Source organism: Nilaparvata lugens, chromosome X, assembly GCF_014356525.2.
Source record: "Nilaparvata lugens isolate BPH chromosome X, ASM1435652v1, whole genome shotgun sequence".
NCBI classification, from domain to species: Eukaryota; Metazoa; Arthropoda; class Insecta; order Hemiptera; family Delphacidae; genus Nilaparvata; species Nilaparvata lugens.
Window position 1 is genome coordinate 70,445,804 of NC_052518.1, and position 16,371 is coordinate 70,462,174.

Below are 16,371 nucleotides of genomic sequence, written 5' to 3' on the forward strand. Positions count from 1 at the left end.
ATTGAGTAATTATGATTTGATTGATTGGTCGAAATTATTACAGATTCGGTTAAGAGGCATATATATGCTAGATGCATTACCCAAAAAATTCTAAAAAACGAGAATGCCATTGTGAATTTAGCAAGGGAAAGCGAGGATGGGACACATTGGGTAGCATATAAGAAAATTGGTTCTAATGTTTGGTATTTTGATCCAATTGGAAATTTACAACCTCCATACGAATTGGACAAATATTGGAAAAAGAAAATGGAGTAAATATATTTTATAATGTAGAGCATATGCAACCATTAAATAGCGATTTTTGTGGTCATCTTACATTATTGTTTCTTGCAAATCAGTTGTAATTAAGTGTTTGTGGTGAACACACAAGATGGTGGTTATTACATTACGATCTAACACAAGTGATCTCTATGAACATTTACAAGAAATTATAGAATTGGATAAAAATCGTGAATGGGAAATTGGATTGATTAATTTTTCCAGTTACAATAGTATTGCAAACATTAACAAAGGAACAAATTCCAGCTTCAAATATGGTGATAGATTAATCGAGTTGGATACTGGTGCATATGAAGTTGAGGATATTATAAAATCTTTAAAGAATAAATTGAATATTGATGGCAAGAAGAATAAACTTATTATACGTGCAAACGTAAATACTATGAAGATTGAAATTCATTCTGATAAAGCCATTGATTTAACACGTTCTGATTCGATTGCTAAGATACTTGGTTTTGATAATGTTGTTTTGCAGCCAAATAAATGGCATTATTCCAAACATTTGGTTAACATAACAAGCGTTGACAGTATTCTTGTTGAGTGTAATTTAGCTTGCGGCAGTTACTCTGAGGGAAAACAAAAACATGTAATCTACGAATTTTTACCAAAGGTTCCTAGCGGTTATTTAATAAACGAAGTACCATCACCGATTATTTATGTACCTTTGAATACACATCGAATTCAAACTATTAATGTAAAGGTAACGGACCAGAATGGATCGTTTATTGATTTCCGCGGAGATACAATTACAATTAGGTTGCACATACGTGAAAAGTAATTGGTTATCTTATTTTCAACCCATGTTCGAATAAGACCAATCAAGTCATTAGAGAAAGGAACGCGATAGCGACAACACCTAAAAACAAACGTGCTTTGTCGGCTAAAAGCGCGAGAATATTAGAAAAGTTGGGTTTTATAGTCGATTGGCGACATGTTAGGCGGGGGAGCGGCAGCAATTAGTGAAATTCTGGATGTGGAGACAGACCTTCAGTTTTATAATGATATTACTAAATTCCAATTTCACACTCATACAGTTTATTCGGGACAGGAAATAAAAAACTCTGACGAGGCACGTATTGGCATAATTCTTTAGATGTCTATTCTTTACCTTGTAAATCATTCATATTGATTGAGGGAACAGTTAACTGTACAAAACCGGGAAAGACCCAGCCGATACACCAGTTGCAGCAGAGTATAAATTAAGCAGTAACGTAATCGGTAACCTTTTTGACGAAATACGATATGAATTAGCAGGTCAGCAAATTTCTAAATCAAGATTGATTGGATTAACATCCACAATTAAAGCTATATTGGTGAAAAATACTCTCGATAAAAACACATATCACTTGCTGGTTTTGACAGAGCAGGATATGAGCTAACGGATAATACATTCACTTTCTGTGTTCCGCTGAAATTAATCCTCCCGTTTTTTGAAGATTTTCAAAGAATAATTTTAAATTTGAAACAGGAACTCGTCTTATTGAGGTCACCGACAGATCTAAATTGTGTTGAGTCTCAAAGTGGAACAAACGTTAGTGTGAAAATTACAAAACTGCAATGGCGCATGCCCTACATAACTTTAGAAGATCATGTAAGACTGAAATTTTTGAGACTGCTTGATGCTGACACTCCACTGAAATTAGGTTTCCGCCATTGGGAAATTTGTGAATTACCAAATTTGCAAAATTCACTTAACCATTCTTGGGCAGTTTGTACCACATCGAGTTTTGATAGTCCAAAATACGTTATAATTGCATTTCAAACTGATCGTAAGAATAAAATAAAAAAATCAATATCTAATTTCGATAGCTGCGGTATTTACAATGTTAAAGTATATTTGAACAGTGAGTATTATCCATATGAAAATCTGCTAGGTAAGAAGGAGGTTTTATACCGGATGTTCTTGGATTTCGCGCCCTCGTATTATAATCATTCAATCAATAGTGAACTCGGAACAGAAATCGACTTTAAAATGTTTTGTGAATCAACACCGCTGATTGTTGTAGATTGTTCACACCAACCAAGTCATTTGAAATCATCGACAGATGTTCGTATTGAAATGGAATTTAAAAGTGCTGTACCTGCAAATACTTCCGCGTATTGCGTTTTAATTAGCGATCGTGTGATGAAATACACACCTCTCACGAGTATGGTGAAAGAAGTTCAGTAATTTGTTGATAGAGTGCATCACTGCAGGTTATATAAGGTGTGTACTGCGACAAATGTAAGCCATTATCAGTTTCACCTTTGAACAGCCAACATGTCCTATTCTTTGTGTTCTGATATTTTGGACAAGCCACAAACTCGCTCTATTGGTATTCAGTGCGATCTTGATAGTTTCTATTATGAAGCAAGGTGCAGTACACCGAAGCCGCTGGAGGTGGAGGAGGAGGAGGGGAGAGACGAAGGATTACCGAAGCCGCTGCAGGTGGAGGAGGACAAAGGAGGATTTGAGGAGTCCACCGCCGCCGCCGCTGAGGGGAGAGACAAAGCCCGCGAAGAGAAAGAAGGTCAAGCGAGTGCTAAAATTGCTACGGTTGATCTTCACTGGTTTAAACAAGATTGTAATCAAATTATTGTGAAAGAACTTGCCATAATTGATCAGTTTAATAATTATATTGTGTTCCATTTCAAATCACCATTTGCAAAGACAGAATTGAGTGCAAAATTGTATAACGATGTAACATGGTTAGAACGTCACTATCATAAAATAAAATGGGAAGATGGAGATTTAGAATACAGTGAGTCATTAATACGTGATTACCTTGCAGCTTATGAGAAAATTTTCACAAAAGGAACTGAGAAAGCAAAGTTTTTAAGAAGATTGCATAGCAACGTACAATGCATACCAGAGGATTTTCCAAAACCTGATTTCAGCTTTTTCACTAGTTCATGGTGTTATGCTGCATGCAACATTCATAAAAATAAACCACATTCTCGCTGTGCGTTATTCTCTGCTCAACATTATAATTCTTTGTTGTTTAAAAATATGTATCAAACAAATAATTTCTTGTGCGAAAACAATCGAATGCAAAGTATGAAAATGGCTCCAATGTACACAAATTCACAGAAAAGAAACTTTGCTCGTTATGGATTCTTCTACAACGGAAAGGATCTACAGTGTGTTTATTGCCTGCATGCATTGAGACTGCATAAAGCGCGTACATGTTGTCTATCGTCAATTGATGAAGAAAGACCACTTAATTACTCTATAATAGTTCCTGCCTACACTTAGTTTTCTTCATTCGCTCAACAACATGGATCCGAGAAAGTGGTTGGCTCCCGACAACGAATTGGAAGTGAGGTTAAAAAACTGTATTGATTGGTACGATGAGTGTGAAAGTGCAATTAGGAAATCAACTCCTGAAAATTATAGTTTGGCGAAGCAATTGAAAGACATTTTTCTAAGCACGGTGAATTTAAATGATATAAGAGACTATCTATGTTATTATCGTCCTCATAATTTATGTATAGATAAGCTAATTAGAATTGAAGATGAAGTTATGTATTGTTGTAGTGAAATGTGTAAATAAACGTTTTCTGCCTTCAAATGATTTTTCATTCCGATATCCATTCACGTTTTTTAGTTTAGTTGCTGCTTAGAGCTAGACCAGACAGCACGTGTGGGGTAATCTTTAGTGCACGTGCGCCTATAACACGTGCATCTCATCAATTTAGAATTCTTTCCCCCTCATTCGAGTCACGTCAAACATCTGCGAGATGCAGTGTTATGGTTTTTCAAAATTCAAAAAATTATCTCGTCTCTTGATGTCAATTTCATTTAATGAATTTGATTCAATTGCAAAGAATATTAAATTTTCAACAGGATGTCAAGATGTTGATTTACCGTTAACAAAAACAGAAAATGTACACTTTTCGATTCTATCTGAGATTTTCGAACTGCTCAATATTCTAGACAGCGGTCATCTACATTATGATTGTACAAATGATTCGTCATTATCTGTTGTTAAAAATTCCGATGAACTTTGGAAATGCTTGTATGATATTGCAGATAAAAAATGTAAAAGAACGTAGAGATTTATAGCATTAGATGAGAGAGAATTTCTCAATTCAATTAGATGTAGAGAGAGTCATTGACCTCACTTTGGATTAGAGTAATATGGATTCACTTTAATCTGTCACCAAGGGAATTTTTTCCCTCTCATCTATACTGGGAGAGAATTTCTCAATTGATTCTTATCTCCTTTCCTTTCGGAAAGGGTGCGGGAAAGAGATGACACGAGTAAAAGAAGGAGATCTCTATCTCTTGAGCCTGTCATCGTAGTATATCATTGGAGCGAAATGGATTCACTTCAATCTGTCAGTATAGCATTAGATGTAGAAATATGAATTCGCTTTAATTTGACACCAAAGGAATTTTTCCATCTCAAAGAGATTTTTTCCCCACATCTATCATTCACCTCAATCTGTCAGTATAGCATTAGATGTAGAAATATGGATTCACTTTAATTTGACAGTAGAGAGAGGGAATTTTTCCTCCTAAAAGGGAAATTTTTTTTCCCTCACCTGGAGAGAGAGAGAGAGATATCTTACCCCCCTCACCTCCACTGGACAGGGGGAAGGGGAAATCTATTTTTAGAAAGAGAGAGAAAGATATATCTCCCTCTCTCTCTATCCCCCTCACCTCCACTGGACAGGGGGAAGGGGAAATCTATTTTTAGAACACCCCCCGCCCTACAGGCGGGGGAAGGGGAGGAGGGATGGACGAGGGGGGAGAGGGGGGAGGGGGATTTCGAGCAAAAAAGCCTGTCAGTTTTCCCAATCCTTCTCTACTTCATTCTCACATGTTTGACTCTATACTGCGATTGTGCTGTTGTTGTTCCCTCCTGCACTCACGTCATTCTATGCTCCGTTCAAATCAACTTCGGACTTGGGATGGACATGCGCAGCAGAGAAGGCATACATCAGCAGGGATACAACGGCGGCTATGTTGCCGTTGTGTACCGGCCAGCGTTCTCTAATTTCCAGTGAGTATTCAAGCGCTCATGTTAAACTTAGTAGGTTTTCTCTCTGCAATCACAGACTCGACTGACTCTATTCGAAAATTGACAACTGCGCTTCCATCTATGACTCAATCCATCACTGCAATTGGTTGATCTCCCTCCATTTCTCTGCGCCACAAATTCCGAAGAAGTCTGAAGAAGATTTGCACTGAGTATAGTGGATCTACTAATCCATTCACCACTAATCCAGTTATTAAGCTATCATATATATATCATATATTTTTTTGAACAAGCGAATAATATTGCAATGGAGAAAAAAACAGCAGAATGCTTATTTCTCTCAAAGGCCAAACATCTGCTCTCTAATGATTAGTATTAACAGTAGTTGTATTAATTCTAGTATTAACAGGTAGTAGACTATTAATATTATATTATTAGTAGTATCAACAGGACTATTAACAAGTAGATGAGTGTTTTATAATATTCAATATTGTCAATTATATCATTGTTTAAATAAGAGGTTTTTGATCATAATTATTAAATCCAAGATCAACTTTCAAAAGAGTTATTGTAATTCAAAATAATGATAATTAGAAGAAAAAAATATATAATAGTTATTATGCAACATTGATAAAAATAACTTTCAAATTCGTCTTAATGGAAAGACGAAAACTTATGGAATGCTTTATACAGCAATATTGTCTCAGTTCCTGATGCAGCCAATTCCTTGTACTCACATTTTCTTTTTAATTCCATTTTCCCACATATTTCTATTTACACTGTTGTATTAATATGTTTGTATTTAAAAAAAAATAATAGGTTTAAATATTTTTCTATTCATACAACAATATAAATAGAAACATGCTCATTATCATTCTAGCTTATTCTTCGTACATGGTAAGCAACATGAAATACAGGAAACAGCCAATCGACCGTGACGTAACTGCTCTGGGGGGGGGGGGTGGCATCATGGGCTCCGCGGCCAACTGGCCCGCCTGAGCTGCTCCCCCATGTAACCGGACAGTCAGTCCACGTGTGGTATGTGAAACACGGCTCAAAAACTCAGCCAGATTGTATTGGTTGAGCCTCAGCATTTCAGTAGCTTCGAATATCGCAGAGTTTTGACGTGCGTACACTCTTCTCAATGGCCGGACGTGTCTCACACCGGACACCATACGGCTGTATTCGAGCCATTGAGACATCTCAATGTCTCTAAGTTTTTCTGGAAAATGAACAATTTCTATCAACTCAAACCTCATTACAGCTTTCCTAACATATTATTTTTTAACTTTGATTCTTAGCACAGTCGAGAAAGTTTTTTATTACACGTAGTTAGTGAGAAGCAGAATTTTTGCCTAATATTACATTGGTTTCAAATAAGTATCTGCGCAAACATTTCGTATTAGCCTAAGCTTATATTGTAAATTTTATTACCTTGATATCACGAATTTGTTGAAGAACTAAAGAACAGCATAATAGATTAAATCATAATAATAATGATTGTGAGAGCCTACTGTCAATGTTGGAATTAATAAACTGTTTCATAATTATATTACGGTAGTGATATCATAGAATAATAATATTTACTATGGAATTTCCAAACCCCTGGATGGGGCCCCATCAACTCCAGCAATCTGGAGTAAAACCCTTCCAGGGCATTGTTTGTGCGGTGCGGCTGGTCAGCCACACTCATTCGATTGACACCAATAATGGCAATCCAGAAATTCTCCATGTATCTAAAAAATGAATCAAAAGTATGCATTAAATTTTTTTCATTCAATTATGAGGTATTTTAGATCAATTTATAAACCCTTTATTTTTAGCAAGCGTTTGAGGTTGAAACTGAATTTGCTTACCAGATTCCTAATGTTATTGATCACCTTTGTTTTTTAGAATTTTAGATGAATGAGTGAGTGAATGATCACTTCATCTATCTCCTGGCGAAGGTGTAAACGAGTTGGTTCCCTTTTCCAATGAATTCCAATTTCCAGGCCTGACAAGGCCAATACGATTTCATAATTTCTCACAATATCTGACACATTATAAGAACATTCTATTTATTTATTCATATCAAAAATGTGTGGAAAATAAATTTAGAATACTAGAATATCAGTATCACTGTAGGCCTACATAAATTCACGAGAAATACTGTAATTAATCAATGTTTGCTACCACAATACAGGAAAATATCTGAATAATGTTTGCTTGGAAAATCGTGCAGGTTGATAATACGTTGTATCAGCCAAAAATGAAAAACAGCCTACTTTGTACGAAGACTAATTAATTTATTTCAGTATTATGAACGTTTGCCATTAGGACTTACTCGAGAATATCTCTGAATTCCACCTCAAGATTATGTGCTTCAATGTACGCCTTTATAACCTCCATTCCGGCTTCAATTCTGGCACTGGGCAATAATGCCAGGCTCATTAGCATGTGGCCTGCCTTGGAGGCCTCTATGCTCTGCCGCATTACTGCAGCCGTGTTTAGTTGCACCATTCTGCGGTAGACAGCCTGTGAAAAGTGTAGAATATTCAATACAATATGTTCATACATGTATATCCATGGAAGGTTATATCCAAAAAGATTGAAATCACACCACAGCCAAAATATATTGAGCATGAAAACTTTGAATTTTGCATACTGGTTCACAATAGCCTCGAAGGCACCCACTTCAGTCTGTGTAAAATAAGTTGAGACTTGGCTCTCTACCCCAAGAAATTACAAGTTTGCCAAATGGTGTGGAATTGCAACTTTCTGAATTAGCAATTAAACGTTAGAATGGAATGTTAGAACAAGATGTACAATATCATCCCCGATATGTCAATAGTGCTAAATAGTTATAATATTTACCTGTGTATAGTGGAAAAAACAGCCTACAATTCTACAATTCGGCCAGACAGTTAATGTGGCATTTTGAATAGCCTGCTCGAAATCAGCTAGTACAAATGTAGGATTCAAGGCAGGCATCTGATTTTTGAGGTAGGACAAAACTCCCTCATACGCGTCCTGCGTTCTCCTCGTCATCAGAACGTAGGCGAGGGGGAATAGCTGAAAATGAAAGATTTATATTAGGCTACTTGAATTTATATTTGCATGCTGCAAAAATATTTGCATACTTGCATTTTCATAAGATGCATACTTTCCAAGGTATATGCGAAAAATGAAAAAATGGTACTTTTAAACCACCCCCACCCCTTTAGCACAGGGGGTAGGGGTGAGGACTTTTGATATGTTAATCCTCTTACTATCCTCTAAGAGGATTTATATTTGGATTTATAAATTTGAATTTATATGAGGGTCAAAGATGTTGAAGTGACAGGGTAATATTTTAAGAGTAATTTTTCATTTAGAATACAGAATCGTTAATTACACCGACTGACAAATTATCCTTGTAAAAGAAATATTTAGCTGTTTCCATAATTTTCATTAACTCTTGAAATTATTAACATTAGTTCTATTATAACATTAGTTCTTGAGCAAGTTCTCCTACCTAGGGGGTCACTTGTGACAGAATGAAATACAATTTACTTACATGGTGCATGTACTCCCCATGAATAGTAAGCAATTGTTGAGCCTGCAATTGTGCAGGCACTGTTTTAAATGTGGCGTCGACGTGAATTCTTTCAGTGCCACGAAGGGCATTCAACATTTTTTGCGATAAGTAGATTGCCGCCGACCAACCCTCCCCGCCAATCAACCCTCGGAAAAAGGGTTGGCCATCTCTGTCCGACATCATGTGCCGCCACTCATCTCTCTGAATAATCTCACCGAACTCATGGAGAGAGTGCGGCATTGGTGGTTGAATTAGTTGCCGGTGGCGGTAAATTGAGCTCCGGATGCTCGGATACCCGAGCCTGACCGCCGCTCTAGGATATCTACAAGGAAACAAAAGTATATAGATTTCTCATGAAGTTTATAGGAAACAAAATGACTCGAATTGAAAGTAGAATCGTATTGGCTTAAAGTTATATTCCCAAATTGTAAAGTATATGGAATCCTACGGTAAAGTGTCACGCCAGTACCCTTCTACTCTCAATTCGATATAATCCGGATAATTCCAAGTTATCAGTGGCAGCAATGAACACAATGAAAATGAATCCAATGTGAGATAGGTTGGTTCAATCTCCGCAATCTCCCCCCCCCCCCAACATTATGACCTTGCTGGTGTACCTTCAAGGTTTTTAAAATGTAAAACTAACATTTTCAATTTTCTCTACTGGAGCAAAACATCGATAGAAAATGAAGGAGAGCCCATCATAACCACAAAATACTTGTACTAAAATTCACTTGAACTAACTCACTTCGACCCTCCAACGATCAGAATGAACTAGAATGCTGTGAAAACTATAATATTGATAATCAGATACCGTACATTTTTCAAATATCTTCACCTAACTCACTGAATCTGTGAATGCCAAGCCATAAAAAAATAATGTTCAATAGATTTAATTTGAATGCTTAAACAAAAATGCTTAAAATTGGTCTATTCTTTTGGTGCCCGAAGCAAAATCAATGTTATCGGTTTATTATCGGAATATTATTAATCAACATTAATCGACATCAAGAATAGCTTCTGCCAACCTTGTTATTCCAGTATGATTCTGCTCATGCTTTACTTCCATTATTATAGAGTTCTCATTGAGGCCCTTGTATAATTAATGACAAGATGAGTGGAGTTGAGGCATGATGTGTTAACAAATAATAGAATATGATGAATCATCTTTCAATTCATCCAATACGGTAGGCTACTTTGTACTTGGCTCATGATTCTTCACGAATTTACCATCTACAATGGACTGTACATTTAGTTTAAAAAAAATTGAATATTCAATTTTTTATCCTACTTGTTCAACTTGTGATTACGAGAGTAGAATGTAAAACACTTTCATGATTTTTCTACTTCGTATAAATGCTTACTCTTCCTTAATGTATGTTTGCATGGCTTTCATCTTTAGAATATACTGAATTTTCATATTGAATGTTTAGATATGTAGATTCAACTAGTAAGAATGGAAGATGAGGTACTTTTACAGAGAGAATCATAGAAAGTTTCAACTCAACAAATTTCAGGAAATTGCCACTGTTAACACTATTGTAATAATATAATTTATCTCTGTTTTTGACATTCATAACTTATGATGAATTGTAACATAGATTGATGATCATACACACATATATATATATGCTTTATCATACATGGGCCTTACATGCTTTATCGCATATATAAGCCATTTATAATATTATGTAATAGTATGAATGAATATCTTATCGGTTGCAAACAATGTCTTTGTCTGTCATAGAATGCATGATTAAGCACATATATAAAAACAAAATGATGAGTTAATTATCACATTTCAATCAAAACATAAACATCAATAATGATGACTGTATTGTAATAGTGGCATTATCATAATTAATTCACGTAGAAAATATTGATTTCCTGCAATGACAGCTGAATTGCTGTAATCAACTTGATTGAATCTCGAAAATTATAATATTTAGAATTTAGAGAATTGAAAAGTGATAATTTAGTTTCAGCGCATGTCAAAACAATAGAAGAAATTGACTGTTTCGAGCGCCATAGTGTAAGATGCAACTTAGAAAACAGTAGGCCTACTAGGTAAATTACTGTTTAGTATGATCACGGAATAAGCATACCAGTGCATACCGTAGTGCTTCTTTCCTCTGTGGTATGATGAAGAGAGTAAGCCGTGCCCTGCCACGTCGGCTGCTTCCCCTTCCACAACGTCAAATCGAAGCGCAAATACATAACAATACACATCAATGGATTTGCAATGAAATTGACGTCATTAATGATTTGGCTCATTTTTCTTTAAAATCATTTGCTTCAAAGTTAATCGGAGAAAACAGAAAAATCAAATTGAAAAACCCCTAAATCTTATCATAAATATTATTTTATCAAGGAAACTGTTTGTTTTATTGATATAATGAATACGACTAATATTGTAGTCGATAATGTAACGAATCGAATGACATATGATAGATCTTTACCCGATTAATGGTTACAGAGATAATTGATTTCCTGTTTACTGTTTACTATGGAGAAGAGACTGAGCCGCGCTGTACCGCGTCGGCTGTTTCCCCTTCCACGGCGTCAAATCAAATCTCAAATACGTAACAAAATACATCAGTGTATTCGCAATGGAAGTGGCTACATTAATCATAGGATTCATTTTTCTTTTAAATAACTTGCTTCGAAGCTAATCGGAGAAAACAAAAAAAATAAAATCCCCCTAAATTTTTAAATTTGTATTATTTTATCAAGAAAACTGTTCGTTTTATTGGAAAAATGAAGAGATCTGATATTGTAGTCCATAATGTAAATAATCGAATGACATATAAAAAACTCTTCCCGATTAATGGTTACTGCATTTTTCAACTTTGACGGTGGCTAGGGGTGAAAGCTCCAGGGGGATTTCTTGGGACTTTTGGGAGAATGACCCTCTGGGAGGGTTCTATCGATGGTGAGAGATTCAGCTTTTATTTAATTTTCGGATCGAAAAAACCTTTATTGACTGGGCTATAATAATAAATGACACTTTTGCTACTTATCATCATATTAATACGTTGGTCATTTAAAAAGTTTGAAAACTCATCAAATCATGAAACTTGGAATTTCACTATCACACTGAGATCCGTTAGATGACCTTGTGTATTATTCATGTAAGGCAGTAATATGAGATCCATTTGCAAATTCACCGCTCATTGAGATCCGATGGGTGAACTTGTGTAGTACAGTGAGATCCTATAGGGGAGGTGTTAGCGCGGGCAATTCAAATGTACGCTGCAGGAATTTGAAAAAATATCAAACTTTGTAAGACAAGAAACATGCCAAAATGTGGGAATAATTATTGTGAAGTATGTTACAGTGACAGTAACAGTAGTGAGAGAGAGAGAGAGAGAGGAGAGAGAGAGAGAGAGAGAGAGAGAGAGAGAGAGAGAGAGAGAGAGAGAGAGAGAGCGGTATAAATGGATTTCTTGTACCCAGAAAAAGGCAGTTGGTACTGTATTGAAATAAAGTGGCTCTCTAAAGAACTATGCTATTATTATTATTACTTATTGAACGAATTCACTAATTAACGCCACATAATGTAAGACTTCAACTGCAGTGAATTTTGGCAACTAAATAAATAATGGCAAGGAGGGATTAAATAGATGCTGATCTACAAAAATGTAGTCTACAATTCATGTAAAAAATTTACTTTTTCATAGAGAGGCATTCATTGAATTTCCCTCCTTGACAATACTTATCTAGTTACCAATATTCACTGCAGTAAAAGTATTCTGAATACTGTATTACGTGGGCATTAGTTAGTGAAGTTATTCAATGTATGAAATAGTATTTGTTCAGAAAATAGATAAGTATACTGAGAATAGTGATAAATACCTACTTTTGAAAAAACAGTCAGAAACACATAAAATGGAATAGAGAATGCAAATTATTGATTATTTTTCGCTCAATTCAAGCAGTGGCTTCATTTTGATGAGACTGTCATCTTTTACAGTAGTCAGAGAAAATCCTGCGTTATTTGTTATTGTAAAATGAGTAATGATGAGGCTGGGATGTTGGCATTTATAGGTTCTTCAATGACTTAGATAAAGAAGGTAACTTAGAAGAAGAAGAAGAAGAAAAAAAATAAAAAGAAGAAGAAGAAGAAAAATACATATACAGTGGAACCGCGATATAATATACCTCGTTCACCGTTATAGTACACTCCCTGTTATAGTAGGCTACATTTTTTACTGCACTCCCTTGAGACATCCATATTTAGCTGAATGTTAGATTAGATTCCTACAAAGTTAATTATTTTTGCTTAGAGTATTATTGTTTTACGTACCTCTCATGAGACGTCCACTGGGTAAAATATCCTGCTGTTGGAAATGCTGCTCGCATATCTCCTTTTTACCAAGTGATTTTGGAGATAATTCTATCAGTTCTGGATTCCCTGAGAAATTTAAAACATTTCTGGAATAAAAATTGTATTTTACTCAATGAGAAATCACTTAGAACTTGGATTAGCTACTTCAAACCAATGTCAACATGATGCTATTACTTTTATCTAAACACATGATCAACTTCTCTATTTTATTTTCTGAAAGTTTTATTTAGAAAGTTTTATCAATTATTGAAATAAAGTTTCAACAATCAATTAAGTTTTTCAATGTTTAAAAAATATTACTATTCTAGGGCCAGGTTGCACAAACATATATTATGCAATTTGACCGTGATTAGGTGCCGATTAATGACGTCTTCTGCTTCTCTAGATGGCTCCAGTATATAGCATTCTTCAACTGTCATTTTATCTTATTTCATGTAACAGGTATAAGTAGACCTTTCAAGTACAATACCGCATTTCAACATGCTTGTGCTAACGATGCTTTATTACTTAAAGAATCTATAAGGAAAATGTATGAAAAAAGTTAGATACTCGTCAAATGTATGTTATCTCCTTATCCAAAAGTTGAAAATTTTCTTTCAACTTTGAAAAGTGAAGCTCTATTCACGAATATTGTTCAATATATAGGCTATATTTTACATTGAATTGATTAATAAATACCGAATAAAAATGAAACTCACCTGCGTTGATCACCCAGATCTTTGCTGTGTCAGTATCCCATGGAAAGGAGAACATTTTCAATCCTTTTACTTCTGCGCGACTGTTGGAACATTTCCTAAATGAGCATCTATTTCCCGACATGATTTTCTATAATTAAACTAGTTAAGTAGTGTAAATGGATGGTTGAAAAACATCAAATCGGTTGATGGATCAACTCATTTGATGGCGATCAACCATCAAGGTAGGTTCTAGGACATCAATTCATTTGATGGATCAACTCAGGAGTACTTTCAACTCAGTTGATGGATCTATCATTCCACCACTACTTCAAGGTAGGTTCTAGGACATCAATTCACTTGAACCAACAAATAGAAAGAAGCTTGGATCAACTCAGTTGATGAATCAACTCAGGAGTACTATCAAATCGGTTGAACTATCAATTCACTTGAACCAACAAATAGAAAGAAGCTTGGATCAACTCAGTTGATGCATCAACTCAGGAGTACTATCAAATCAGTTGAACTATCAATTCACTTGAACCAGCAAATGGAAAGAAGCTTGCATTTTTTGAAAGTAGGTTCAATGGGGGCCTCCCCCATTTATCTCCACCAGCCAATTTTAGTATAAAAGCAAGTATCAGATAACATCTACTATCAATAGTACCACCCATTTGCAATGGGGCCAGCAGACAACTCCAAATCTTCATGTTCCTGCATCTTTACCATGAGCACCAGGTGGACTGTGGAGTTACTGTTTGAGTATAGAAAAGAAAATTGTGAACCATTCAAATCTTTGGAGAACTTTCTTGATTCAATGACTTTGATTTTCCCACATGCTTCAATTTACCTCTGCAACAATGATCAAATGGTTATTGTGACTTTTCCATACAGCCGATGTTACTGTGAAATGGTTAGTGATCTAGGGGCAATGTATGACTGGGTGTTGTTGAACCTGGATGATTAATCAATAAGTAGTGGAAATAATTAAAAACAAACACTACACTATACCCTCAACACTACAGTTCATGGAAAGAAAGATACCAATCATCACACACATTTATTCAGTATAACTTGGAGAATGTATTATATTTATCTTTTTAAGGTTGATATAGTATAAAATAAGTCACATCTATTGAAGAGTATACAATATGGAGAAGGCTACCATAGCAAGTGAGCTGCACAGACAAGTTCGTCGGAATTTTCCAACTAGGATGGTAATTGTCAAAGGTCTTGATGACATCTATCAAGCCGACCTTGTTGAAATGATTCCATATTCTCGACAGAACAAAGGTTACAAGTATATAATCACAGTGATTAATTGTCTCAGTAAGTATGCTCTAGCAATACCAATAAAAAACAAATCAGCAGATGAAGTGATCAAAGCTATGCATCCTATATTCAAACAATATCCAATGAAAAATCTACAGAATGATGATGGTAAGGAATGGTTCAATTCAAAGTTTCAACATCTTGTGCAAAAGTATGGTATTAATCATTACTCTACCTTTTCCGATAAAAAGGCATCAATAGTGGAACGATTCAATAGAACACTTAAACAATTAATGTGGACCAAATTCACAGAGCAGGGAACCCATTGTTGGACAAATATCCTAACATCACTTCTCAAACAGTACAATGATAGGATTCATCGTACAATTGGTATGCGACCAGCTGATGTTGGGAAGAAGCATGAAAAAAAATTGCTTTCCAGACTCAGTGAGCAGCATAAAGTTTATCGAGAAGAGTTGAATACAAAACTTAAAAACATGTTCTAACCAGGTCCTCATCAGAAAATTGTGCCTGGTGACAAGGTTAGAATCAGCAAGTATAAAAAGATTTTTGATAAGGGCTATCTACCCAATTGGTCAAATGAGCTGTTCACAGTAACACATGTACGATCCACAGTACCTATAACATATGAGCTTGAGGACGTTAGAGGTCGACCAGTGCAAGGAGGATTCTATTCACAGGAAATTGTTAAAACCAAGGTGCCCAGTGTTTTTGAAATTGCTAAAGTGTTGAAGAGGAGGGGGAACAAGCTGCTGGTGCATTGGAAAGGATATGATAGCAGCCACAACTCGTGGATTGATAAAAACGATCTGGTGTAGTTGAAACAATGAAACAGGTAGTGCAGAAGAATAACAAGTTTACAATTATTGATTTTGATAAGGTGGTGAAAGGTTGTGGACTTGTTGGATCAGAAATGAAGAAGAAGAAACGACATGGGCCTCTATTTCCCAATCATATTAGATGCATCATATGTGGTCCATCTGGTTGTGGCAAAACTAACATGCTACTCAATATGCTTTTTGATAGCAATGGAGTTCACTTTTCAAACATCTACCTATTCTCAAAAACAATTTTTCAACCAAAGTACAAGTTATTGCATACTATTATGCAAGGACTAGGGGCTGGGATGAGCTATGTTGAGTGTGATACAAGTGAAGAAATTCCTGCTCCACATGAACTGTCACCCAACTCAATAATAATTTTTGATGATGTAATCTGCGAACAACAAGATGTTATCAGACAATACTTTAGTGCTGC

At 35.5% G+C, this 16,371-nt stretch overlaps 1 protein-coding gene across 3 annotated transcripts in view; it reads right to left on the reverse strand.

Annotated features, from left to right (window-relative positions):
• The window catches only part of LOC120354421, a 54,657-nt gene that overhangs the window by 11,387 nt on the left and 26,899 nt on the right, over window positions 1-16,371 (reverse strand). Inside the window, exons 2-8 of one of the 3 annotated variants that reach the window (XM_039441548.1) lie at window positions 13,846-13,925; window positions 13,106-13,213; window positions 8,779-9,121; window positions 8,097-8,294; window positions 7,567-7,757; window positions 6,831-6,979; window positions 6,138-6,465 (exon numbers count right to left, since the gene is read on the reverse strand). In XM_039441548.1, coding sequence (XP_039297482.1) covers window positions 6,138-6,465; window positions 6,831-6,979; window positions 7,567-7,757; window positions 8,097-8,294; window positions 8,779-9,121; window positions 13,106-13,161 — 1,265 coding nt within the window. In that variant the 5' untranslated portion in view covers window positions 13,162-13,213; window positions 13,846-13,925. Of the gene's footprint in view, window positions 1-6,137; window positions 6,466-6,830; window positions 6,980-7,566; window positions 7,758-8,096; window positions 8,295-8,778; window positions 9,122-13,105; window positions 13,271-13,845; window positions 13,938-16,371 lie in introns of those variants that run through there. The other 2 variants (XM_039441549.1, XM_039441550.1) reach the window with 2 other exon arrangements.